The sequence below is a fragment of the Solenopsis invicta genome, chromosome 10 (genome assembly GCF_016802725.1).
Source record: "Solenopsis invicta isolate M01_SB chromosome 10, UNIL_Sinv_3.0, whole genome shotgun sequence".
Classification (NCBI taxonomy): Eukaryota; Metazoa; Arthropoda; class Insecta; order Hymenoptera; family Formicidae; genus Solenopsis; species Solenopsis invicta.
The window spans coordinates 18,466,283-18,493,225 of NC_052673.1; the positions used below are offsets into that span (position 1 = coordinate 18,466,283).

The following is a 26,943-nucleotide window of genomic DNA, read 5'->3' on the forward strand; positions in this document are numbered from 1 at the left end:
AGGAAGAGAAAGAGAGGATGTTCAAGTGCAAAAGGTGCAAGTACTTGGACCTATCGGTGCGATGCATCGTCACAAGATTGGACGTTGCAAACTCGCACAGGACGTCTGCCAATGAGAACACGAGAATGAACGCTACGTTACGCACGACATTGGCTGTTGACTGGGAAAACTTTTGAGTTTTCAGAATGACCACTGTTTGATAACCAATCGCGTGATATTAGGCCTGTTCGTGTTGCTGCCCTTTTTGAATTAATTTCTTTGTCGTCTCTCTCTTTCTTACGATCGAATATATATTTATCTCATCTCGAGTGCAAAAGTTTTTGGGGATTTCAAGCAACTCGAACAAACCCATTGTGGCTGCACATGCCGAAATGTTTAACAACACGTCTGTTCTTTCCAGCTGAACTTCTCGCACCATTCACTTTTCCTCTCTCTTTCACCAACGTGCCGTTTGACAGTTCGGCCCATTTGGCCTCCACTGACTTCGTTGACTTCGCTTCCTCAATTTCATTTCCAAGCTACCGTACCATACCTTCCGTCGAATTCGTCAACGGGCGACACCGAGTCGACGCGACGGATTATGCGTTAGCTCGTCGATCAACACACCCCGCGAATACCTGCTTTTGGCTGAGATCAACTCCCGAGAGCGATTAATGATGTGTTCGTCCCGAAAGCAGATGACATGACGTTAGTGCGCACAGTGATGAAGAACTGCGATATTAATCGCCGCATGCCTCCAGCGAAAACGAAAAATGTTTGTCAGAGATCCCTGTGGCATCGTATGCATCATCGTCACCTATGTGGCGGTGTTCTACGCTGACTACGTTGTGGTGCGATGGATCGTGTTGCACACTATGCAAGACAGGTTAGCATAATGAATATTCGTCGTACGAATTGCTGTACCAAAACACTCTCCGATCTTGTCAACTCGAGTGAAAGTTTTTTTTTTCACAATTCTTATACGAATTGGGATAGTTTCGGAAATATTGACAGTCTACACTTATTAAATTTTTTATACATATGAATTCCTAAAATATTCTAAAATTCCCAAGAGTGCTCATCCTATAATTTCTTAAAACTTTTACCTTAAACTTTTTCAGAATTTACAAGATTTTGTCAGAAATTATAGACTGAAAAATCTTAAAATATTTCAGAATTCACATATATAAAAAATTCCAGAAAAGATATAGGCCTTCTCATCATTTTTTAAAAGTGTTCCAATTGTATGAAAAATTTAAGAAATTTTTTAAAGAGTTATAAAATTATGTAAGAATTATGAAAAAGTCTGAAATTTATATAAAAATTGTAAAAAATTCGGAGAAAAATTTTTACCAAATCTTTCACCAAGTCTTTCGTACTTCACATAATGTCTCACATTTCATTTCTCTTATAGGTCCAATTTTTCATTATCTGGTTAATTTGTAAGTTAACCTAACTTAATATTTTATCTTATAGATTTCACCTATGATGATGTTATAGGTAAAGGTCATGGAATAAAATATCAGCTTGAGTTTAACCATAACTTAACCAGATAATGAAAAATCAGATCATAATTTTATTTAACTTATTACAATTTCTTATAAGAAATATTTTTTTTACAACACTATTTTCTGTTCTCAGCTTATGGTGCCCCTTCCATATAATAGCGTTTAACACAGTTGTACTTCTTCTGATGATGGCACATTTGAAAGCCGTCTGCAGCGATCCAGGCATAGTACCCTTACCACAAAGTAGAATGGATTTCTCTGACATTCACGTCTCCGGGGGAAGCGACGACCATGAAGGTGATGAGAAGGATGATTGGACAGTGTGCACTAGATGCGAAACGTATAGACCACCTAGAGCACACCATTGCAGAATTTGTAAACGTTGTATCAGAAGAATGGATCATCACTGTCCGTGGTAACTATGAGTTGCAATATAGAAAACAATAGTGACGTGTGCAAAGATTAATAAACTTTTTGCAGCAAGTATAAGTAGTGCAGCAAAAAATTGTATTCAGAAAAACTTTGTTAAAGAATTTATGACTTTGACCTTTGATTCTATTACAGTTTCGATGAAGCTAAGACTCTTGAATATCTATGGGCGAAAACAAAGTTTAAAAAAATAATGCTATTTTTGAAAAATCTTGCAAACGGATAGACAGGCAAATAAACGTCTAAATCAACATTGTAAAATTGTTACGCTGCACTATTTAATGAGTTTAATAGGACATTATTAGTAAAGACTAATAGAATTTTTAGTTGGTTTTATAAAAAATTGTTAACATTTATTTAGAATTTGTTAAAAACTTGCAACTGAATGTTTAAGGATCAACAACTGCGTTGGCGAGAGGAATCAAAAGTACTTCATACAGTTTCTGGTGTACGTTGGCGCGTTAGCTATATATGCTATTATTTTAGTCATTACGTCCTGGATCTACGACTGTCCGCAGTGCAATAATGATATCGCAGTCAAACAAAATCGCATGTACGTATTTACATCATTATGAAAGATTTATAACAAATCTTTAAAATACTAATACTGACATGTATTGCAGTTTACATTGTGTGATATTAGTTTTGGAGTCGGGATTGTTCGGTATGTTCGTCATAGCGATTCTAGTTGATCAGTTCCAAGCGATCCTAGGCGATGAAACTGCCGTGGAGCGCATACAAGGTATACAACAGCGCTATCACAATAAAAATACACCACGAACGTTCACGCTTTTGTCTCAAGTATGTGGGAAGAGCCATCCAATATTTTGGCTGTTACCTTGCCACAATCCACCACGTTACTCTTTCAGAAAGGACGCATACTTAATCGATCACGAAGTTTGAGATCATATACGAGTGTACTATGTGTCTGCACACGCGTGGTATTTTTTTTGTATTATTTTTTTACATAACAGTATATTAGAATAATTCATTCCTTGAATTAGTATCGTAATACGTCTTTATACGAATTATTGATATAATATAGATTTGAGACATGTAGCTATAACGTTTCTACAGCGTGGAAATAATATATATATACATATATGTATAAACATTCATATAAAAACGATTAATATATATTATGAATATATTAATCATATATACATAAATATATATTTATTTAAATTGTGAACAAACAATAGCAACAATTAATTATGTTATTGCTTATGCTGAAACATATGTGATAACAGTACATACATGAAAATGTAATCGATATTATATTAATAAATTGATTTTCTTATTTTTTAAAGTTAAAAGTATGTAAGATTAAGTGATACTCCAAGTGATACAAATAATAATTCTTTAATTTAAGACAATTATTGCTAGGAACTGTGTCCTCGCCTAATAAATTTTGCTGCAAGGATTGTATTGTAGTATTTTAGAAAATAAAATTGTTAATATAATTTCAGGAAATTGGATTTATTATTAAGTAATCAATGTGTTTGAGTAACTTTGATAATTTTATTATTTAATTTTATCTTATTCATATGCTTATTAATTAATGATGATGGTTTTATCAGTAAATGATTGTTTTATTAACTATTAAATAATAAATCGAAATTTTTGAAGACAATTGTATGTGAAAATCGATATTATGTATCAGATATTATGTATCAGATATTATGTATCAGATATTGGATATATTCTAAATAATTTTTATTATTATTGAAATTCTATGTTAAAATTTTTTATCAAGATTCTAGTTATTTTTCTTGCGATATTAGTGACATCTATCGGTAATATTATTTTAGTGTTCTCTATACACAGTAGTGATTGATGCTATCAATTTTAACCTTCATAGGACTCCAATCAAGAAGTTTTTGATTTTATTATTTAAAATATTGCTTGTATAAAAATGTTGAATTGATAACATTACAACATTGATATTGTTGCCAGTTTGTGTTATATTAATATAAAATCATGTTTATAACCTCACAAACCTTCATAACCTTCATTAGTCTCAACTATCATATGATATATCAAAAATAGCTCTATAAAATAAACAGAATTATTTGCATTATTTAAAATATTAAATAATCAAAACACAGTATGAGTAATATGAAAAGTGCAATTTTAAAAAAGGTGTTTTTCTTTTTTGTAACTACATATGATTAGAATTTGGGATTTATTTATTTTTATTATTTATCTAATATTTTTATTTTTCAGATTACAGAATCTTTACAAAATGTTGATAATGCGAACGTATTCAGCATTGCATCTTATTTGCAATTAAAAACACAAAAAACAGAAGGAAACTATTCTTTTCTGCTTCCATTGAAAACTAAACAATACAACATACAGAACAAAATACAAAATATTACAAATAATGATCCAACCAGTGTTTTTGATAATATTCATATAGAAAGCAATGCAATCTCTTTCAATATTTCCAGAGACAGATGTGTTAAAGAAATTTTGGAATGTAACTGTTCAACAGTATCAGCTCCAACTTTCATGAATAATGGAAAAAATATAGTAGTGGAGTTTAGTTCACCAAATATTGCAAAACCTTTTCATGTAGGACATTTAAGATCTACAATAATAGGAAATTATGTTGCTAATATCAACAGTTTTGTAAAAAATAAGGTGAAGAAAATCAATTATTTGGGTGATTGGGGTACACAATATGGTTTAGTTCAATTGGGATTTGATATGGCGAATATTGGTGAGGATGAAATGAGAAGAAGTCCCATAAAAGCCTTATATACTGCATATGTTACTGCCAATAAACTGGCAGAAACTGATTCCTCGATATTGGATCGTGCGAGAAAAATATTTAATGATTTAGAAAATGGTACTGTAGTTACACATGAGCAATGGAAAATGTTTAAACAGTATACTGTTGAGGAATTAAAAACAGTTTATAACAGAATTGGTATTACATTTGACGAATATCATTGGGAATCTATGTATAGTGCTAAAAATATAGAGGAAATAGTTACATTGATGGAGAAAATGCAATTATTAACAAGGGATGAGCAGGATAGAAAAGTTGTGAGTCTAGGCAATGAGAAAAATATTCCCATAATCAAGAGTGATGGCTCCACTTTATACATAGCTAGAGACATTGCCGCGGCTATTGATAGATTCGAAAATAATTATTTTGACTGTATGTATTATGTGGTGGATAATACACAGGCAAATCATTTCTTAAATTTGCTAGAAATATTAAAACGAATGCAAATGCCATGGGCTGAAAGATTAAAACACGTAAAATTTGGTAGATTGCAAGGTATGCGTACAAGAAGGGGAAATGCCGTGTTTTTAGAGGATATCTTGGACACTGCCAGAGATATTGTGAAGCAGAAACAAATTGATTCGCCTAGTATGTTAATTTTAACATTTAATATATAATGTCAAATTTTATACAGGACTAGTTGTAATAGAGAAACTTGTTTTTAGCTACTAAAGTTTGTCTGGATTCAAATGATAAGAGCTCAGATATATTAGGCATTTCTGCAATGATAGTTAATGACTTGAAGAGAAAACGACAACGAGATTATACGTTCGATTGGAACGCAGCATTTGATGTAAGCAATCCATATATTATTGAAAACGTTATTTAATTTTATATGTGTATTAATTAGTTTCTTCTAATCTATTTTGTAAGGCCAGTTGAAAGGAGACACTGGCGTAAAGTTGCAATATACACATTGTCGACTCATTAGCTTAGAGCGCAATTGCGGTGCTATCTTAATTTCGGAATGTGAGCCAAGTCTATTGCAAGAAGAAATCGTTGACGACTTAGTCATATTAATTGCTAAGTTTGAAGAAGTAGTACTAAGATCATATGAAGAAATAGAACCCTGTATATTAACGACGTATCTTTTCAATTTGAGGTAAGAATCATTTTCTAGACTCGTTTTCTACAATTATGTAATTACAATATATACAAGTTTCTTTTTTTTTTTAGTAATACAATTAATAAAGCTTTCAAATTATTGAAAGTAAAGGATGAAGTGGCTGATGTTGCTAAACAAAGATTGCTACTCTTTCATGTTGCTAGAAACGTTCTTGCACAGGGTATGAAATTACTTGGTCTAATACCTCTGGAGGAGATGTAAAAAGAAGTAATTGGACCTAAAAAGAAAACTCTAGCATATTGACCAATCTTGGTGAATCTTTAATTAGAAAAAAAACTGTATATCTACTTTTCTTATTCAATATCAAATGGCTAGTTAAATTTTTATGAACAAAGTTTATTGTACGAGATATTTTTCTCTAGCGTCGTTTCATATAATTTTAGTGTATACAATGTAAAAATTATATGATAATAAGCAGAATTAACGTTTGTTCCAAGCAAACTTTCTTCTGGCACCTTCTTGACCAAACTTCTTTCTTTCGCGTCTTCTCCAGTCCCTGGTTAGAAGTCCAGCTATTTAAAAATAACAGTAATTTTTTATTATCCGTATATTTAATTAGTGTTAATTCTATTGCAATCGTAAACAAATATCGAAATATTTACGACTATAATTTGCCAAATCAATTGTTTCTTACCAACTCGCATTCTCTCAATCGTTGGTTTGTCAACAAAGCTGCGTAAGCCCCATGCAATACCCCAACGTATAGCACCCGACTGACCAGTAGGCCCCCCACCATTAATTGTGGCTTCGATATCTACTTTGTCAGTCATGTTTGTAAAAAGCAATGGAAATATAATCTGTAACAGTAAAATATACGAGAAGCGTAAAACACAATTTCATGAATTGACATAATATAATGAGTAATTGCTAAAAGTCGAGATTGGAAAAGTCGATTTAAACATTAAATTCCGAGACTCTTTTGAAAAATTGATACGTTTTTGATAAAGTAAAGTAGAAAAAATTATTTCTTAATTGATAAAACTTATAATTTGTCCAATTCTTTTACTTGTAAAGATATTTACAATTGAAGAAAATATAATCCTAAGTCACAAAATGTGAATTGAAATATCGGACCGTACCGATATAGAAACCATTCAAATTATAATGAGGTATTTTCTTCTTTCGCCAATGTTATTACGACGTTTTCCAGCATCTTGTTCATTTCTAGCAATTGCACTCTCAGCAATTTTATAGCATCTTCGTTCACTTTCATCATAGAAATCAGTTTTTCGAATGTCATTTGTAGGGCGACATCGGAGAACTCAGCCTGTCGATGTTTCAGCCAAACGGCGTGATCGCTCAAATTGATGTCGTCATTCGCAGACGAGGGAATATTCTTCTGTGCTATCTCATAAGCGGCTTTCATTATATCCTTGGGCAATCGCTTCTCGAGAGGATTTAGCGGTTTTACCACGAGGACCCGTTTCCTATTTTCAACGTTGATCTTGTGATCGGACATCCACTTTCGGAAGGCATACGGGATTGTAGTGTTGTGCAGCACCATTTCCGTGAAGAGAATCATTTTCGTCTGCCTTACTAGCTTCGTGAGCCCTGCGTGTTTCCTCAGACCTTGTATATCATGCACGGCAATACCGACCAGCAAGTTCATCAAGATTACAGTAACAAATACTATGAATAGCGTGAAGAGGATCTGCGATAGAGGATGATAAAAGACAAAGGAACCTGTTGGTTCGTCATCCATCTGATTGAGGAGTCCTTCGAAATCCAATTCACCAGCCATCATAGCCAAGACTTTGATCAGTCCAGTAAAAGGATTACCGAACGCGGGTTCGCCGGCGAATATCACGCAAAAGCTGATGGTGAAACCGATTAATAGGCCTGAATACGCTAGCAAAAGCTTGGCAAACTCGAACTGGATGTGCGTAAACATGGCGACGTAGGTGCCGAAAGCCGGTAATTGTCCCACCATCAACATCAGGTTGGTCCAGGCGCACAGGATAGCGAATGCACCGACGTAATTTTGCCAATCATAAGTACGCCCGCTGTACACGAAAGACGTAACGAATACACTCACGATCACTACACCGTCCAACACATTGTCAATATTGGAAAAATACTGTATCGCCGATTTGTAGACCATAAAGCCAAATATCTTTCTCGGTATGGTGATACATGTTAGGACTAGCGCGAGATACCATTCGATCTCGATGATTGGTCTTCGAAAGAGGAAGCCAGACACTCGTCTACTGCCGCATATCCTCGTACTATTAGTATCGTTTTGATTGTAACATTTATACGCTAATGCCGTCAGGACGTAAGTAGTCATGCATATCACTGTCATAGCGTACAAGAGTATCCTCAGCAAATAGAGCTTGCGAATTTTTTCCCATTTGAGGTGTAGGAAGGCCATTACCAGCGGATGCGACAACAGGTCCTTTCGGTGCTCCTGTACGAAAGTGTTTATGAAACTAGTCTCGCACTGATTACCGCTGGGAAAGAGAATATCGAAATGCAGTCGCATCTCGAACTCACGATTATGCGACACCGGTCGAGTCAGTCTGATGGAGGCGTCCAACCGTTGGCGGAACACGTGCAGAGACTCGGGGATCTTCTTCAATATGATGTTCAAAGCAGACAAGCCGGTGCGCGTGGTCGCACTGATGTCGGCACCAGCCCAGATGAGCGCGTCCACGCACCGAGATTGCTCGTTTAGCGCGGCAATGTGAAGAGGTGTGAAGCCAGTACGATCGACCGCGTTCACCAAGGCGCCGCGTTTCAGCAACAGTTGCACCAACTCGGCGGACGAGTCCGTGCTCATCACGGCGAAGTGCAGGGGTGTCCTGAGCTCCCTGTCGACGGCGTTCACGTTGGGCGCGCTAGCCGACAGTAGCTCAACGCATGGTATCGATTGCACGAAACAGGCCACGTGCAACGGCGTCTGGCCCAGATGATTCTTCTCGACGACGCTGGCACCGCGCTCGAGCAATAGTTTCACCGTCTCCACTGCCTTCGCGCGAACGGCACTATGAAGAATTGGCTCGACCACCTCCTGACAGACGTAATTGAGCTTGGCACCGTGATCCAGTAGCGTGGCTGCGGTATGCCAGCTGTTACCCAACGCCGCAAAGTGAAGCGGTGTGTAACGAGTGATGAGGCTCTCATAATTTACGTCGGCACCCTTCGCGATCAGATATTCCACGCAGGCAACCTTATCGCCCAGTGAAGCCGCAAGGATAGCGTTCACGCCGGTTCGCGGTTCGACGTAGTTGTAATGCGCTCCGGCATTCTCCAGTTCAGGCAGATGATGCAGTAGACCGCGATAGGACGCCCAGATGTAAGCGACGTTCCGTAGTCTCTCGCTTTTGCACGCGTTCGGAAGCATGCGGCTCTTTTCCATGTGTAGGAGGAGTCTCGTCTCTGTCGAGTCGACGATGGACCACAGAACCGATCTCAATTTGGCACCGTTTACATAGTGGTTCTTGCAGCATTCCAGATTGTCAAAGAAGAGCGAGTCGTCGATCGGTGGTGGTTCACCGGCGTCGATCTCTATCTGATCATTATCGAACTTCGATACGGTTACGTCATCGATCATAATTTTTTGCGGATAATCCTTCGCTGCATAAGTGCATCTTAACGATCTATAAGTAGAAGCTAATCTAATGGATAGCGGATCGCGTTTGTGACGACTGTTGAAGCTTCTGGAATAAAAATGTTGTTCACCATCGTTCAAAATAGTCGGTATTTTCAGACTGTTTATTTCCTTTACTTTAGCACTGTCTCCTAACGAATCTTTATCATTCTCACACATATTCGCTCGAATTGAAATTTAATTACAATTGGAATGCAATAAATTTACAATTAGTTTTCAATTTCACTCTTATTTCTCCGAATCAAAATTAAGCATCGTCCTCCGTCTAGTTTTATCTCGCTTGAATACGATTTTTCTAAACGATTTGATCTATTGACATTGTTATATTTTTTTATTATTTCAGTTTTTCCACATTATGACGCGCAAACAAAAAACTTGTATTACAGGCCTTAACTTGCTTGAACCATTTGCAATTATAATAAATATTGTCGCTTTTTGTTGTTCCATCTAATCTTCTCAGAATTACTTCAGATATTATTAGGTACAAGCTATTATGTTGTATAATATTTAATTTCCAATGTAAACGTCGTTTCGTAATTAAGCACTAAGTATTCGTACGATTATGCGATGATTCGCGTTGTGAAGCATCCTAATTACTGCAGCCGCGTCATCGTGTGTCTCTTCAATCTTGGCTCTTTCTCTCCCGTTCTTTTCTTCGGTTATCACGTCACGTTTACAAGTCGTTTCGTTCAGATCACTTCGAGAGAGGATTGTTATCGTAAATCTCGATCGAGTGCCTTACATTTGAGCCGCTCTGATTCGATCATGATTTGCATGATAATTTAAACGATTAATGATATCCCTTTCAATGAATCTTTTTATATGCAGCAGCTAAGAATAGAGACGAGTCGAGATTGCTCTCTCCTGAAGCTCTCGTCGCCGGATCTATTTATATGTCTCTCTTTTCATTAACAAAATATTGTATTATTGAGTGTGTTTTTAAGTTTATCGCATGTATGTTAACAATCTTGTTTTCTGCTTTTTAATTTGCGTCGTTAGTTGTATTGCCGTTTCTCATGCGTTGGATGTGATTTCTTCTTCTGCTCTTTATGTATATTTCTCTGTGACAATTCAATATTAATAGATTCCTAGTGATTTGGCGAGTGCGAGCTATTGCCAAATATCAAGCGTGTCTGTCGCTGTGCGAGCATCTTAAGTGACAGCATAATGACTTAATATTTTTCATTGACACCACACTCTTCTCTCTTCCTCTCACTACCAGCCTTCGTACGATCTTCACTTCGTCTTCTCGATTAACGCTCTCACTTTTTGAGGCACGTATTTATAAGAGTCTAGAGATCGGCTGAGGAAATCCTGAGTTTTCGACTCTAGAATGCAAAAACAAGCCGAGAAGGATTTCGTCTGCATTTTCTAATCGTAACAAATTATGTCAGCTCGAGATGTCTATCACCGTCCGTTGTACACTTGACAATTCAGCGAGCATTACGGCGAACTTAACTGATTCGTACGATCGCGCTACACGTACTGCATGACGTACCCTGCATACGTCTTTGCCGTTCGCGTGGGAAGAGGACTCTACGAGCAGAGGGGCAAAACGCATGATAAAATACATATAAATATAAATGTAGGTCGAATTTGAGAACTACTTTACGCGTACTCCATGTGTATGAGCTGCCCTTTTGTTAAATTCCAGATTAATCTGGATGATATTAGAAAATACTGTTGAAAGATTACTCAAGTTTTTTTAGAACATTGTTATTTACACGTGTTATCGTTAAAAAATATCATTAAAAGCAGATATTTGTGTTCTTAATCAGATGTAACGATAAATCATTTTCTTCTTATTGAATATCAATGAACGAAGGTTGAATCAAGAGACAAGAAAAGAGAAAAAATGTTTTTATCAAACTAAAGTGTTCTAATTGCTAAAAAAATTGAATTTTTTTAAAGTAAAGGCCATACAGAAACAAAGAGAATTATTTAAATTACAAATTGTTGATGTCTACAAGAATAGAGTAAAATTACATTTTTAAGCATGTTTAATTATTTTTAAAATAAACATAAATTTAAATTATAAACTTTTTTATTTAACATCTCGAAAGTGCAATAGAATTAAATAAATCAGTGGAAATAAATTATTTCCTCCTATTTAATTCTTGTTGTATGTTTCTCTAATATTTGATTTTTACACCATTCATTTTATAATTATTTTTTTTCCCATTTTATAGCTTCCCGAATCTGAACTGCGTACATCCAAGAAAACTCCTTTCACTCCCGTCACGTGATCGCGAATATGATATCACGATCCGTTTACGTAATTTTTAATTTTGTATTCATTTTAAGTACATTTACAACATCTCCACTAAAGAGATATTTTCGAGTTGTGCTGGTTGCCTATAAATTGCTGATACAAAATACACAAATGAAACATTGCGCATGAAACGAATATTTCGTGCTAGTATTCATTCTAATAAAGCAGAAAAAAGTAGCTCTCGAACGGTCGAATTCAAAACACGAAACAGTTTTGCGTTGCGGTGATTTTATTTAGCTACGAGAAACCTTCGTGTTCCATAATGCGACAGAATGTGTAACGTATTTTTTTTTTTATCAATTTTTTATCTATTTCTTGGAGCTAATCGGTTTGGAGAATTGAAAGGCACCGAATGGTCTAGCAAGTGAATACAGCAGACCTCACTAATTTATGAACGAGATAATAAAGTACAGAGTCCAAAGTACGGAACCTCTAAAATTTTAGCTTATTAAATTCTCTTCCGAGAGATACATCATTCAACGACTCAATGTCCCCGTTTTACCTTATTACGAGGTTCCCATTCTGATAGTTGAACTTTCAACGGATGAGAATTTATGCAGATTAGAACCGGTTTGGACTGTCTGTTTTCACGTTAATTTAATATATGAATTCTTTGACTTCGTTCAAAATTTCAAAGTAAAATATGACCGGTGCGAGATATCTTAAAAATTTCCCTAATATCATGATATAAAAATATTTATTCGTACAACTTAACAATACATCTTGATTGAAAATTTGCAACAATAATATATGTGCATAGTTATGCTTATTCAGCTTCAAATAATGTATATTGTATAGTAGTTAAAAAAAACCAAAAGAAAATGATTAGAAAACTCTTTTTTTTAGAACTTATATAATAAGAAATTAAAAGTAATATTGATACTAAAATATACTAATCCAAAGATGTAACATCGCAACTCAAATTGCATCAATCTTAAGATAATTATATATAAACCGGTTTATATGTAAACTTACATATTGATTCCTCAGAAATGAGGAAACTTTTTTGATAAGCTGAGATATCTTATAAAAATTTGTACAAGTGTTGAAAAAGTGTTTAAACAATATATAAACGAACTGTCCTATTTTCTCTAAGGTCTCATCAATATACATATATTTGTATTCGCGTCACGAAATCCATGTGTCTTTAGATACTAAATACATACTAAACGTTTATATTCAAAAAATTAACATATATTTTAGGCGATTAAAGTAAGTAAAAGCTTTCTCCTAAGGAAATATTTCATGCAGTTACCGCGTGTAAGTTAAATAAAACGTTTTACTTAACGCAGCATTTATTATGTGCATAAAATTATGCAAGCCCTTGGTACTTTTTACATAAAATTCATATATGGAAATGGACGAAATTAAATATAGCTGCTATTGGACACAACCACTATTGTATCAGAGGTAAAATGATGTCTCGTAGGCAGGATTTAGGCAACTGGAAAATATAAAACGCATTGAAATATTAGCGATATTTTAATTATTCATGACGTATCAATGCCACGTTCTACGAATCTAAAGTTTTAGAATCTCTTATCGCTACTCTATGATAAAATTTCAAATTTTAAATCGCTGTAAATTCCTTTTCAATTCAACAGGTATTTGTAATGTTTTGTTATTAACAATGTCGTTTATTTATTTTACCACTCTGTGCCTTTATAAGCTCTCGAAGGATAGTGTGATTTTTCTCACAAAGCTCCTTGAGTTCCGCAATATCGTCTTTGAATTTGTTGCAATCGTGTTGTAGCGTGTCCTCATCGGCGCCATGACGACGACCCGCAGTTACGTCGCCTTTGAGACTTGCTTTTGCATAACAGGCTTGGCTGTAAGTTTTTCTGCGTGATACAGCGAAATGGTTCTGTCCATCTCTTTCTTTAGCTATTTTGTAGGCGGCCGAGAGAATATCGCGTGGTAATCTCCTCTCTCTGGGATTTAGTGGACGAACGGTTAAAACGGCTCGTAAAGGTGATGGCAGAAGCAGCGCGGTCCATCGTAAGCACTTGATGAAACGTTTCGATGGTGTAAATCCTAAAAAAATTGCGATTTCCACATCGTAGATCAGTTTTGTTTGGCGGACGAGTTTTGCGAGACCTGCCGTCTTTTGTAGGCCCTTAATATCATGTACGGCTATGCCGATCAATAGATTCATCAGCACGATCGTAACGAACAGAAGAAACAATACGAAAGAAATTTGGGCCGAAATCTGTAATAGGATCCAAGCTCCTCCTTTAATATGCTTGATGCCACCCTTGTCCGATGCAAAAAATAGATCCTCAAAGCCTACATCGCCGGTCATCATCGCGAGAACCTTAATGAGACCCATGTGCGGACTGCTGAATGAGTTGGAATGTGGAAAGATAACGCAAAAGCTTGCTGTAAAGCCTATCAGCAGGCAGGAATAGGCCAGAAGCAGCTTAAATACTTGTGCCTGCACGCTCGTGAACATAGCAACGTAAACGCCGAACACCGGGAGCTGGCCGACCATCAGCATCAGATTGCTCCAACCACAGAGTACGGCTAAGGCGCCCAAGTGACTTTGCCAAAATTCTATTTTTCCCGTATACACGAAAGATGTGGCAAACACGCTCAGTATCACGCACCACTCAACTAGATTTTCCATTTGCGTGAAGAATTGTCTGACAGATCGGTAACTGGGAATGACGGTAAACTTGCGACAAGCCTCGAGTAAAGTGAACACGACCAGCATGTACCACTGAATCTCGAGCATCGTAGAGTGTTTATAGAGGAATCTATAGATTCCGGTCGAGTTCGCGCACAATCCATAAATACTGGTAGCGTTCGGCGAATTCTCTGTTGACTCATTATAATTCTGCAACTTATTGTATTCCTGCGAGTCATTGTAACATTCGTGAGCGAGGGCAGTTATCACCCAGCTCGTAAGGATCAGCACGTATATGAGATAGAAGAGTAATCTGGCGGCATAGTACTTTCGAATCTTATGCCACTTGAGATAGAGGAAAGACTGGCACAGAGGATGCTCCAGGATCTCTTTGTAACCATCTTTCACTAAGGTGTTCAGATAACCAATCTCGGGCGAGCGACTCTGCCGGTTCCGCCGGTGCTGCATTAACGGACGAAAGTCGAGCTGCAATTCGAGCTCACCCGCGGTGACTCCGTGACGATTCAGAATCAGAGATTTATCCAGTCTACGCTCGAACACGTCCAGAGATGTTGGAGTCTTACGCAGAACGATAGACAGGGCGCTGTTACCACCGATAGTCCTGGCGCTGAGATCCGCTTCAGATTTTATTAGTAAATTAACGCATCGCGATAGCTCGTTCGAGGCAGCGATGTGTAGCGGGGTATAGCCATATTTGTCAGCCTTGTTCACATCCGCCCGCCATTTCAACAAAAGTTCAATAATGTCGTCGGTCATCAGAGACTTGCCTAGTGCTAGATGCAGAGGCGTCCGACCCTCGGCGTCCTCCACATTGGGATCCGCGCGACCTTTCAGTAAAATCTCCACACACTCCAGAGAATGCGAACGGGTGGCTAAATGCAAGGCCGTATGTCCTCGATGGTTCTTCAGTTGAAGATTAGCATTTGCCGCGACCAGAAGAGCCAAGTTTTCCGCGCAACCGGCTGCCGCAGCCAAGTGCAAAGCGGTGTCATTCTTTCTGGTAAGCAAATCCACTTGACAACCGGCTTTCAGAAGTATATCCAAGCAAACTTTGTCTCCGCCGTCGGCTGCGTGATGAATAGCAGCATATCCGTCTTGATCCAAACGATCCAGCTCCTTGTTGTTCGGCGCCAGTAGAGAAAGTACGCGCAGGGCGTTAGTTCGTGCAGCCACGTGCAATACCGTCTCTTCAGCGTCTTGCGGAGATAGCTGACTGATACTCAGTTGCATGAAGTAGTGAGCAACGTCGAAGGCATCTCCAAAGGCGGCGTAATGAAACGCCGTGTGTTTCGAATTGGTATCAATGCTCGCACCTTGTTCTATCAAGTATTTGACCCCGTCTAGACAATTTCGAAACGCACACAAATGCAACGGAGTGAGACCATGCTCGGGCTCAGTGTAATTGACGTTAGCTCCGCATTTGCACAAACGCTGAATTAAATTCGTACGACCCAAAAAACTTGCTTGTAGCAAAAAGACATCATTAGTTTCATTGGACTTGGTATCCACAAAGACTGTGTCCATATTTATCTCGTCCGTTTTACAGGTTTCTAATTCCAGATTTTCCCACACTTGGGATTTGTAGCCTAAACGCCTCCTGTGTTCCATGAGAATATTTCTGATGAAATCTTCGTTGATACGCAGGGAAGTGCGGTCGAAATTATCGGAAGAAGAAGGATCAGTGAAGATGGAGTAATCTTCCATGGAAGGTATGGGACTAATCGGGCTGTCGGGTGATGGCGGTTCGTATGGACCACTCTCAAGTTCGTTATCATCTTGCTTAGGCGATGAGCGTCTAGACTTTAGCCGAGTTAGCAACAAGGAAGTTGCGCTCATACGTGTCAACAGAGAACGGTTTGTCGGAACAGTTTTTGGTACTTGTTCTTCGGTTTCTTCCATTTTTTTTGCTGGCAAGAATGATACAAATTTGTTGCTATCTACCATCTCCACCAGTTGCCTTATTAAATCCAGTTACCTACAAATATAATATATCTATTTAATGCTACCCAAAAGTATTTAATCGAAACATATAGAGAAAATAGAGAAAACAAAATAGAGAAATTTTATATATGGAATTGTATTTATTTTACTAGGCATCGAAATCCGACACAAAACGCATCGCGTGATAAAAGTTAATTGAAAAATCGGTTAAATTATAGAGACATAGTCTGTTATTTCATTGAATTGGCGGTAATTGTGTCCCACTTTTAAAAGATAAACAAAGAGATCTAGATTAATATCACAGATTACATATGAGATAATGTAAACAAGCCGATTGAATACAAAGGTAGAAAAAAAACAAGAAGTTTACGAATTTAGCGAGAAGTACTAAATCTTCTTCGCACAACATTTCGTTAACGCAGTTAAAAATAAAAATAAATATTTGGAGGTGACTGACAATGAATACTAAATAATTCCAAGAGATTGAAACGTTTCTACTATTATATCTATTTAAAAAAAAAAAAAAAAAAAAAAAAAAAAAAAAAAAAAAAAGAGCGAAACCGATTATATATATAAGTATACAAATATACAAATCTGTTAAAGATAAATTCAAATAAAAATCAGACATAAACAAAAATTAAATATTCAAATAAATACAAATCAAATAAAAAAATATAAATAGAAATTTAAGTATGTGAATAAATAGAAATTTTAATTATACGAAAATAAACGTAACATCATATCATTTGTGTCGGATTTACATCAATCAAATTAGAAGTCGCCGTCTTCTGGTAGTCGATTAACTGTTTTGATAATGCTTTTACAATAAATCTCGTATTTAGTTTCTTATTATGAATTTATCAAATAATAAGCGTTTATGTGATTGGCATCACGGCAGAGATGGTTCTCAAATGAAAAGGTACCTTGCTACGTTTACGGCACAAAATGGAAGCTCAGTGGTGGATGTCGATAATCGGTCTCGATCGCATCACCTCGTTCTTTCGCCAGACCGGTTCACACTGAGAGCGAGAGTGTGCAGCATGCTGCTAACTCCACCATACCGGTTATAGCGAACGAAGTTTAGATACTATGAATCCGATGAGACCGGTCGATTATCAGAAATGCGCATGGAAAGGTCATCTCTCTTGAAGGACACTGCGCGTGTTTTTCGTGCTTCACATTCTTCGCAATACGCATCACAAAAGGATAAAAATACATTTCCTCTTCAGTGCCATATCAATCCTCCAAACACGCGATTCTTCTAATCCGAAATAAACAAGGTTTTCTAATGCAAATTAACTTTCACTTAGAACTATATTGTATTGTTATAATTTCCTACTCTTATATTTTTTAAATATAAGCTGATTATTGTGTTCCATTGAGATATCTGCAGCGAAGAAAAAACACTGAAACTCCATTATTATAATCAATATGATTTAAGAATTAAAAAAAAAATTATATCTGACAGTTTGCCTGGGTGAGAGCCAGGAGAAAATTGCCATTGAAAAAGTTAAAAAAATATTACAATTTTTAGACAACCTCCCAAAAAGAGCAAAAAGTTCAATCCTTATTTTATAATTTAAACAAAAAAAATTTAGTTGCCTTCACAAAACGTTTTATTCAAATCTCTCGTAGGTAAAATAAACTCAGTTGACACAAGTTGTAATTAAATGATTTCTCTGATTCCCAAATGTCAAAAATTAATCAGCAATATATATATATATATATATATATATATATATATATATATATATATATAATATATTGACTCGCATACTATTTTACTAATAAAACTATATTATAAAGGAAGTATTAATTTAATAACGTATTTTATATGCACATTGATATTTATATAAACAAGTAATTTCATTCAGTTCTATTTAGGAATCTTGATAACAATTTTTTTTAATTACTTTTTACTTTTTTCATCTTCTTAATTGGCTCTATTATTATCTTTCAATATTTGTATCTGCATGTATCTAATTCGTTTTTAATTAAACTTTTATTACATTAATGTGACGTTCCAAAATACATAAAAAAGCAATAGATAGCATTTGATTATTTTATCACTTAAATAATTAATAAGGCAAATACATTTATATGTATCACACGTTTAATTGAAAAATATATTTCTACTGTATTGTAAGTGCTTTCCTAATTATTAAGATTATTTTCATAAAAGATCAGAATATAGTCATATGGATACAGAACAGTACCCATTTAATTATAAAGTAAACCTCTTTTTCTTTCACTTGCACAATGTTATTATTCATTAAATAAGAAATAAAATATTTTAAATACTCACCTTAATTCTTTCATAAATATTATAAAAATTTTTAAAGAGCAATATTATGTCACTCTTGTTCAATTTCTTATTCTATCACACATCAAACTAAAATGTATACCTTTTCATTGTAACACAAATAGAAGCTAAATTATGTATTACAGACAGTTCTCAGAAGATTTGTACGAAAACTTGGAATGTTCTTTAATAAATCTACTGCCGACTTTTTTGCGAAGATTTGAGCAAGAAATAACTCACCTGCTCACGATGATGAGTCTCTTTAAAGTACATGATGTCATAACCGTTAATGATAATCTTTCCAGAGCCATTACCCCAAATTGTCACTTCGCCTCTTGCAGACTTCCTCATGCAATCTGAAATCATTAACAATAATGAATTTTGACATATATATTTTTAAACATCTATGATGTTAAAATTATCTTTTTTCTTACTTTACTTACTTTGGACTGTGATATATGGCCTTCCTGTGCTATCATGTTCCAACTTTACATGTAACAATAACCTTTATATTAATTATAACAATATCATTTCATCATCATTATTTATATTATATGCACATAAATACTTACAGGTGGTACTACTACCTCAGTGGAATGAGTACTAACAGTTTTACGATATTTTATAATGAAATCTGTTGCACGTCTTGACAGTGGATGATCACACAATCGTTCCAGCGATGTAATAAGATAATTATACTATAAGAATTATTACACTTATAAGTCATACTTCATAATAAATATATTTTAAAGATTACTGTGATCATTTATTATTATTTACCTCAAAATCACTAATATTTTCAAGTACTTGTTTCTCAATCTCATGCTTTAGCAACCACACAGTACCCATCAGATTGCTAAAAATATGATATATTAAAAAAAATATTTTACTTGATTTTGAAAGATATTTTTAAAATTGTATACTAAGCTGTGTATGCATATATGCATATACATACATATTCTATGTAAATTAAATATTCAACATACACTCTGTCCATAGGTAACGTCCCTTGCCTTATCAATGAGTTTTCAATATCATTCAGAGATTTAATTTTATCCACAATATTCTGTATATAAAAATGTTTTCAAATATTAGACATTTTCCTTTATATATCTACAACAGTTATAGAAACTTACATATAATACTTCATAATAATTTGGTTTTGAGGTGTAAAACATAGAGTGGAAAGGTCTTCCAGATTCATCAAATTCTGCTGCTTTTCTACTTGGAAAAATCTTTTCTGGATGCTCCATCATTGGTCGAGCTTTAGGGTCAAACAGTCCTGATGGAAATAAATACTGGATTGATCTCTAAAAGTGATAATTATACAGCTTTAGATATTTAAATAATTTTCAAAATGATAAAATTATTATTCATTGTACATACATCTACATCTGCTTGTGTAAAACAGTCTGGATCTTCGCCCATCATGTTAGCTAAGTGTCTTTTTCCTATTTCATATTCTACAATCTCTTTTTTCATAAATTCATCTGATAAAAAAAAACATTTTTTAATAAAAAATCATTTATAAATTATTGACTATATATATTAAAATGTTGCACAAAATATTAATAAATTATAGAAAATTAAGAAAACGTGTACAGAAAATTAGATCGATTATTACCGTGTTCTTTTGCACGTTGTAGATACATCAACATAGCTTTGCTTATTTTTTTCTCTGGTTTCTTTGTACTAAGTTGATCTATACTTTTGATTTCATCAGTAGACGTTGCATAAGATCGTGATTTAATATGATTCTACAAAAAAAAATAAAATAATTAGTACAATAATTAAATAATTAAATAAATCATACGTAATCAAAATGAGGAAAACTCCATTAATCAACTGGTTTAATGTTCATTTTATTGCGTATGAACTGCTAACTTACAAAGTACTGCGTGGCATCCGGAAATAAAGCAGCAGCGTTGTTGCTCACGCCGATTAAACGTTGAAGATGTGAACCACGGATAAAAGCAGATAATGCCATAATTACAGATTGACAATTGGAACGAATTTCTCAACCAATTTAAAGGTAATCTCATTCAGGCTAACCTGTCATAACCTATCAACAACTGTATGATCTAGGTAAATTATATTAAAATTATGTTAAGAGTCGCAATTTTGACATATTTCAAAAATCATGAAAAAATGAAAATGTAGCAACCTTTTCGATGTCAAGTGTACGTAAAATTACGTTTATACGCTCGGCATTACATGAAATTACACGTTGCATACGTTGAGCGTTGCACCACTTGCGTCACTTACGTTTGCGAACGTGCTCAGGTTTAGGAATGTGCAAAGAAATTTTGGGGCCCTGATGCAAAGAGAATAATTGGATCTCTTTACCTATTCGCATAATTTTTCCCCAGACTATTATAGGCCGGTATTCATAGTCGATTCTTATTTCAAGATCGTCTTAAGTAACGTCTTAAGATGCTAATACGGCTCTCTGATTGGTTGATGGCATTTTAAGATGATGCTTAAGATGATCTTAAATATAAGAATCGACTATGAATATCGGCCATAAACTCCTTGCAAGATTTTTTTTTAAGGAAATTTTTAACTGGAAAGATTTAAACAGAAATTAAAATGTGAATTATCCTTCATTTCGAGAGCTTTAAACTTAGATATTGTATATCAGTCAGTAATCAACCATACGGACAGAATTTCAGAGTAAAGTATAAATATACCTAATACCATGGCTGTTTTCTTGAAAATTTTATTTTGAAAAAATGAAAAAAATCACAACGCTAGATACATTAAATTATTGGTAAAAGTACAGTAAAAATACATCTTATTGAAATATTGATGTCTTTTATTCGTGCTTTTCCTTTCTCAATCATTTGCAAATTAAGCCGACTGTTTTTCAGACTAGTCGGTATATTGGTCAATCATTAGCATGAGAAAGAGAGAAAGTTTTATCATTACATAGTTTTGGAAGTATATAAAGTAATAAATACCAACCATCAGGCACCATCAACAAGTTACCAATAATCAGTACTCGTTAATGCCAACAAGATTAAGTTATTTATCACATAAGTAAAAAATGGATGAAATATTAAAGAGCTATTATAATGTTGGCAATAGCTTGTGACGCATGTAGAAGTGATTCATACAATCATACAGGTATATTTTATACACATGAATTTATCTTAGAAGTCACAATAACAGCAGTTATTTTCAGCCTCTGTTTAATAATACATTTGTTAATGTGTCTTCTGTTTTCTCAATGGAACCATATTACAATCATAATTCTTTTTATTTAATTAAAAATTATTCTACTTTTTATTAACTTATATTAACAAAAACAGGTTTTCAGCAAAAATAAATATCAAAATTATAAAATTCAAGATTTATACTTAATTATTACCTAAATTGAAAAGACAATATATTTTATCAATATGTCGAATATATGTGGCAACATTAGCAAATTTAAATTTATTTGTAATTATAAAAGAAGAATTATGTAATTGAATATGGATACAATAAGCAAACAGAAGTCTTAAATTATTAATGTTATGAAATATCAGGAATGTATAATAGTATAACATACAGACATACATACATTAACTCTTAAAATGTTGCGTTCCACGCTGTTAGCAAACAAAAAACGTGTCTTCAAAGAAATATCTAATCTAGAAAATATAAAATATTATTGTTGTTAAACTTGGTAGTCTCTGAAAATCATTAAACATTCCTGATAAAATTTAACATCCCTGCAGGCCATTGAAATGTAACCTTTCATTTCACTTTCTTGTCATATCACAAAAAGAAACAAAAAGTACTTATGAGCAAGTATGTGGGTAGAGTGTGTGTATACACACAATCATTTGGAAAAAAAAAATAATAATAATAAGAAAGTCGTAGATGATGCAACATGCTTGGAAAACGCATGTTGAATTAATAAAGTACTTTATACTCTATACTTTGTCTTTGGAGATTTCTTACTGAATAAATTACATTAATTCCCTATGATAACAAAAGATTATGTAATATTAACCCTTTGTATCATAAATTATTTTAATCTCTTTTGGCATAATAATCCTAATCTGTAAAAATAAATATTTAGAATTAATATTACATATCTTTTTCAACATTATTCCAACATATATATAAATAGATTTGTCAAACAAACATACAACATTCTGAAAAATAAATATACAATATGGGTTCACTTTCTCATATTTCTTTAAAACTTACATATATATTTATGTATTTCCAGGCATAAACATCCAGTCCACAGAAATATCATTCACTCGCCTCCTTTCTCCCTTTTTGTGTGTGTTATAATTGGAATTGAAAAATCAGTAGTGTCCCTCACATCGCATATTTATCTTAAAAGTACAATATATTAATTAAAAAAGATAAAATATGTATCAGTTTGATGTTAGTGTTCCTTTTTTGTGCTGCTTAAACTGCCATTTATGTTATGTTGCATTTTTCGGAAAAATATTCGAGAACGTACACAGTGCCAGATGTTCTTTCCCGTGCCTGCTAAATTGCAAACTATCAAGGACGGTGATTCGAATTCATTAGGAACAATACCATCAACGGACGACTCAAAAAAACTAAACAACGGAAACCAGATTCTGGTTCTGATTGAATCGCGCTGCATCAGTGCTTGATTATTCGCCAGCGTATGATAGTAAAGAAATAATCGCGAAGTTATATAAAACGCGACGAAAACGTCAATGGAATAATGCTCATGCGCTGCCAGGATGAAAAAAATACCGAACATGTTAAGCATCCATGTAAAAGTATGCAGAAAATACAAATGTCTCGGAGTATCTGCAATGAAAAAATAAAATATCTCATAAATCGGCTGCTTCGCGAAACGAACTGTAATTATATACATTATTACTTACATTCTGTAATGAAAAAGTTAAGCATTGTTAACGCTACTGTATGCCCGCTAAACATGTAATCCCCGCAAGTTCTGACACCTTGAATAGACATGCCAGCACCTCGCCAAATAACATAAGCCATTGCTATTTTATTGTACAGTTCGACATACGCAGCACTAAAATAAAACACAAATATATATTATACATATTCAGAGAAAAGATATGTCAAAAGTATTAGGCACCCTATATTTTCACACATCATTTATCTGAAAATCTTTTATCCATATTATTTTCTATCGGTTACTAGCATTATACATAAATTTAGGAAACAAAGGATAATTCACAATTTCTGTTTAAATCCCTTCAGTTAAAAATGTTTTAAAAAATATAAGATACCTAATACTTTTGGCTACAGCTGTGTGTAAAATATAATATAAATATATCTCACTTCCAGTCTTCATCTGGAACTTTTCGTGGTTGACATTGTAAATGTGCACCCGGCACTGACAATGAAGTAATGAGCATCGTCACACACCTCAGCAGGAAGACTGTACCCGATAGTGCAAAAAATCTCCGTAACAAAATAAATCTGTTCCATATGTAATCGATTATTTGCATCAGCCCATTTCTATATCTATTTAAGAGGAATCTCGTTTTCTTACCTATACTTGTGGAATATAAGCACAGCAAGCCATATCGCGAAAAGTAGTGTGCCAGTAACTTCGCACATATCAAACGCCCAAGGAATATGAGGTACGTTGTCTAAAAATATGTCCGGCAATGGAGGATACTTCTTCATATCAGGCACTCGGTCGTGAACGATAACCATCACAAAGGCAGTAATCCATGTGACGATAAATAAATATCCCAAACTGATGACCGTCTTCCAGATTTCGGGTGGCAAATGAGAGGCGTGTCCGTCCTCTGATACAGAGGCTGAATAAAATTCATTCTCGATAGACGATTCATTATTTGTACCAGTGCTGGGCATCTGAAGCAAAATTGTATATTAAATGTAGTGACACATCACCTTGTCACCTCGATTAAAATTAATTTAGGCTTGTTTCTTCAAGAAACATGCCTTTACCTCATGCTTGTTCTGATGGGTATAAAAATTTGTCGAGGGAAACAAGTCCATGTATCCCAGATCGAATAGAACGGCGACATTGTCCCTCTGCAGTTGCTTTATCGCTAGATATAATTTCTTTATAGCACCAAGTTTTTTTATGTTTAAGATACTAGATTTCAAATCCTCCTCTTTCAGCGTCAGAAGTACCTTCCCGTCGATCTCGTGAAGGTAAAACAAATCCGCGTACTCCTCGTATCCGCTTTCGATGAGCCACGCTCTTACGTCGGAGGACGTCCATTCGATGACGTTCCTTAAAGACATGACTGCACCGTCGATTCGCATCTATCCTGCATAACAGACAGACAGAAGTCGGCACGCGCGTACCGTTAGAAACGCGAATAGAGAATTGCCCTGCAAGTGGGTGGCCTTGCGATACGGTGGCGGTGGTTGCTCATCTGATCGCGAAGCGCATCAACATCACGGCGCAGAGATAACGGACGTTCTGACGGAAAGAAACACCGTGTCGCAAGGCCAAGTCGATGACCGAAAGGAATCGCGAGGTATATATAGTGTGGAACTTAACCTTCGCGCGATTCACCCACCTGAAGAAGGACCGTTGGTATCTTATCGGGACATCTCTGCGCGTTCGACGTGCGTGTCACCGCGCCGCGACTATTCTCGTTCGAGAGGATCATACGTCGGCAGTGTCCAGCGATGTCCGTGTCACGGGTCACGGCGTCAACTGGGCGTTTGATCGCTGGGACTTGTCGGTCGTTGACGAACGGACGGGCGATTTGACATTCGCCTGATGATCACCACCGGCGCGCAGCGGTGACACCAGGTGACACCGAACTTCGATCTCCGAGTCTCCTCCGAATCGTTCGACGGCGCGCGTGCGACGCAACAGCACTGAACAGCACGACCAGCACGACTGTCACTGGCTGCACGTCATGCGCGTCGTTAAATAGCCGCACGAGAGAAAGAATATTATATCAGCGCGCGATTTTACGTTGTAAAATTCACGACCGCGTTTGATAAAGGATCGATATATCACTCTTTGTTGCCCGGTCACATACAAGTGCATATAAGAGAGAGCGATGATAACGAAATACTTTTTGATGACGCGATTCTAACAAAGTTCGTAAGATGATTCATTTTTCGTGATAAAGAAAAAGGCATTCTATTTTGTTCCCCCACCGCTCTATTCTCTTAGACACAAATAGCATTGTTTACGACTTTTGTTTTCAACAATTTAAATATAAATTGTACTTTGAAGCACTTGAGTCTCGAATGAAAGGGAAGAAAAAATTGTTAAAAAAGGTGTAAGAAACACGATAAAAAATTTCTAATTCTCATTTTTTTCCGTTACTCTATTTATTCGAATGTTGATATTTTTTATCGATTTTACGTTAGTCACAAAAATCCGTGGAAATTCAATTTTGAAGAATCGAATTCTCACTTTTGGAACTTATATAGATCGAATTTATAAATGAAAGCTCTCATATCATGAGATAAAACGAGCTTAAAGTGCCATCGATCAAATTCCGATTAATATATTCACCGGTGATCAAATCAGTCGATGAATTTGTTGGAACAAAATTTTGAATCAGTTTATTCTTTCTTTTATACATATATAATATTATAATATGCTGCAGGTTGCAGCTATCATTTGCAAGTTATAATTATCGATTAACGATTCGAGGTAATCGAAATCGAATCGATAGATCGCTGTCACGTCAAAATTTCCAGAATTGGTAAAATTTATGTTTTAAACACATAATATATGTTTACATCTATTTAAAACATTATTTTAAAATATATTATGTGTTTAAAACAAGTTTAAAACGTTTATATTTACCATTAGAACTATTGTAACTTAATTTAATTAAAAAATATATATTAATTTATCCAACCTTGGATTTAATATTTTATCTTTTTTTTATTTGTTTTAGAAAAAGATAAAATTATATCTCTTATTTTTCTAGAGAGATTAAAGTTAATCTAGATTGGTAAAAGAAGTGTTGTCGTACTTGCGGACGAGCAAATCTTCACGAAATAACCGGATGGCGATTTATTGCTCGATTAGGGAACTTCTGCCCCCCCACCCGTCTATTGCCTCATCCCTTTTATGCTCCAGATTAGGCTAACTTCATGTGGCATGCGACATGATTTTTTGTATTCGCATCGCATTATTCACGGCGCACTGGAAAATCATAAATAAACAAGAAAGAAATCCGTTACTTAATGACAGCGAAATACGGAAGCCTGGTACTCGAACTTATATCTCGTTTCTCTGTCCGCCGCAAAGTCGAAAAAGATACGTTATCTATCTCATTTCGAACACTTGAAAATAAAACAAAACGCACAAATGACGTCAGAGTACGCACGTGGACTTGCAAACTTGTTTCAACTTAAATTA

The 26,943-nt window shown here is 35.1% G+C and overlaps 5 protein-coding genes across 16 annotated transcripts; 2 read left to right on the forward strand and 3 right to left on the reverse strand.

Moving 5' to 3' along the window:
- Positions 1-350: 350 nt before the first annotated feature.
- On the forward strand, positions 351-4,221 carry LOC105197688 (palmitoyltransferase ZDHHC3). 2 transcript variants are annotated; one of them, XM_039454260.1, is made up of 5 exons: positions 351-865; positions 1,621-1,902; positions 2,311-2,469; positions 2,540-2,658; positions 4,143-4,221. In XM_039454260.1, the coding sequence occupies exons 1-5, from the start codon at positions 753-755 to the stop codon at positions 4,166-4,168; spliced, it is 699 nt and encodes a 232-aa protein (XP_039310194.1). In that variant the 5' UTR covers positions 351-752; the 3' UTR covers positions 4,169-4,221. The 2 variants fall into 2 exon arrangements, with proteins under 2 accessions (XP_039310194.1, XP_011162478.1); XM_011164176.3 differs by lacking the exon at positions 4,143-4,221 and having other exon boundaries at positions 352-865; positions 2,540-3,389.
- LOC105197689 (probable arginine--tRNA ligase, mitochondrial) lies at positions 4,026-6,660 on the forward strand. The gene is made up of 5 exons (XM_011164177.3): positions 4,026-4,058; positions 4,143-5,301; positions 5,379-5,506; positions 5,592-5,815; positions 5,890-6,660. Exons 1-5 carry the CDS (start codon positions 4,026-4,028, stop codon positions 6,038-6,040), a joined length of 1,695 nt encoding a protein of 564 aa, XP_011162479.1. The 3' UTR covers positions 6,041-6,660.
- On the reverse strand, positions 6,155-21,046 carry LOC105197896 (28S ribosomal protein S9, mitochondrial). 8 transcript variants are annotated; one of them, XM_039454245.1, is made up of 12 exons: positions 20,776-21,040; positions 20,500-20,673; positions 20,236-20,368; positions 19,998-20,101; positions 19,748-19,921; positions 19,598-19,677; positions 19,392-19,467; positions 19,184-19,309; positions 19,055-19,097; positions 18,852-18,967; positions 6,474-6,636; positions 6,155-6,351 (listed from the first exon to the last, which is right to left on the reverse strand). In XM_039454245.1, the coding sequence occupies exons 2-12, from the start codon at positions 20,596-20,598 to the stop codon at positions 6,260-6,262; spliced, it is 1,206 nt and encodes a 401-aa protein (XP_039310179.1). In that variant the 5' UTR covers positions 20,599-20,673; positions 20,776-21,040; the 3' UTR covers positions 6,155-6,259. The 8 variants fall into 8 exon arrangements, with proteins under 8 accessions (XP_039310179.1, XP_039310178.1, XP_039310177.1 ...); XM_039454244.1 differs by having other exon boundaries at positions 20,500-20,683; positions 20,776-21,039; XM_039454243.1 differs by having other exon boundaries at positions 20,500-20,692; positions 20,776-21,039.
- LOC120358802 (transient receptor potential channel pyrexia) lies at positions 12,402-17,445 on the reverse strand. The gene is made up of 2 exons (XM_039454240.1): positions 17,233-17,445; positions 12,402-16,343 (listed from the first exon to the last, which is right to left on the reverse strand). Exon 2 carries the CDS (start codon positions 16,310-16,312, stop codon positions 13,346-13,348), a length of 2,967 nt encoding a protein of 988 aa, XP_039310174.1. The 5' UTR covers positions 16,313-16,343; positions 17,233-17,445; the 3' UTR covers positions 12,402-13,345.
- A 268-nt stretch (positions 21,047-21,314) lies between the features above and the next one.
- LOC105197686 (sphingomyelin synthase-related 1) lies at positions 21,315-26,129 on the reverse strand. 4 transcript variants are annotated; one of them, XR_003268319.2, is made up of 8 exons: positions 25,127-26,128; positions 24,543-24,871; positions 24,118-24,446; positions 23,904-24,044; positions 23,477-23,631; positions 23,077-23,399; positions 22,812-22,945; positions 21,315-22,660 (listed from the first exon to the last, which is right to left on the reverse strand). XR_003268319.2 is itself a non-coding variant. In XM_011164174.3 (7 exons), exons 2-7 carry the CDS (start codon positions 24,864-24,866, stop codon positions 22,916-22,918), a joined length of 1,302 nt encoding a protein of 433 aa, XP_011162476.1. In that variant the 5' UTR covers positions 24,867-24,871; positions 25,127-26,129; the 3' UTR covers positions 21,315-22,915. The 4 variants fall into 4 exon arrangements, 2 of the variants coding, with proteins under 2 accessions (XP_011162476.1, XP_011162475.1); XR_005575672.1 differs by having other exon boundaries at positions 22,812-23,399; positions 25,127-26,120; XM_011164174.3 differs by having other exon boundaries at positions 21,315-22,945; positions 25,127-26,129.
- Between the last annotated feature and the right edge of the window lie 814 nt (positions 26,130-26,943).

Bases quoted from the DNA above. Each gene is read 5' to 3' on its own strand.
- LOC105197688 (XM_011164176.3), top strand. From the start codon at position 753: ATGTTTGTCAGAGATCCCTGTGGCATCGTATGCATCATCGTCACCTAT. The intron at 1,903-2,310 runs GTAACTATGAGT...TGAATGTTTAAG, and splicing joins ATGGATCATCACTGTCCGTG to GATCAACAACTGCGTTGGCG. The intron at 2,470-2,539 runs GTACGTATTTAC...CATGTATTGCAG, and splicing joins GCAGTCAAACAAAATCGCAT to TTTACATTGTGTGATATTAG.
- LOC105197896 (XM_039454242.1), bottom strand. From the start codon at position 9,608: ATGTGTGAGAATGATAAAGATTCGTTAGGAGACAGTGCTAAAGTAAAG.
- LOC120358802 (XM_039454240.1), bottom strand. From the start codon at position 16,312: ATGGTAGATAGCAACAAATTTGTATCATTCTTGCCAGCAAAAAAAATG.
- LOC105197689 (XM_011164177.3), top strand. From the start codon at position 4,026: ATGAGTAATATGAAAAGTGCAATTTTAAAAAAG. The intron at 4,059-4,142 runs GTGTTTTTCTTT...TTTATTTTTCAG, and splicing joins AAAGTGCAATTTTAAAAAAG to ATTACAGAATCTTTACAAAA. The intron at 5,507-5,591 runs GTAAGCAATCCA...TTGTAAGGCCAG, and splicing joins ATTGGAACGCAGCATTTGAT to TTGAAAGGAGACACTGGCGT.
- LOC105197686 (XM_011164173.3), bottom strand. From the start codon at position 24,866: ATGCGAATCGACGGTGCAGTCATGTCTTTAAGGAACGTCATCGAATGG. The intron at 24,045-24,117 runs GTAAGAAAACGA...CATATGGAACAG, and splicing joins CTTATATTCCACAAGTATAG to ATTTATTTTGTTACGGAGAT. The intron at 23,632-23,903 runs GTGAGATATATT...GTTTTATTTTAG, and splicing joins GTTCCAGATGAAGACTGGAA to TGCTGCGTATGTCGAACTGT.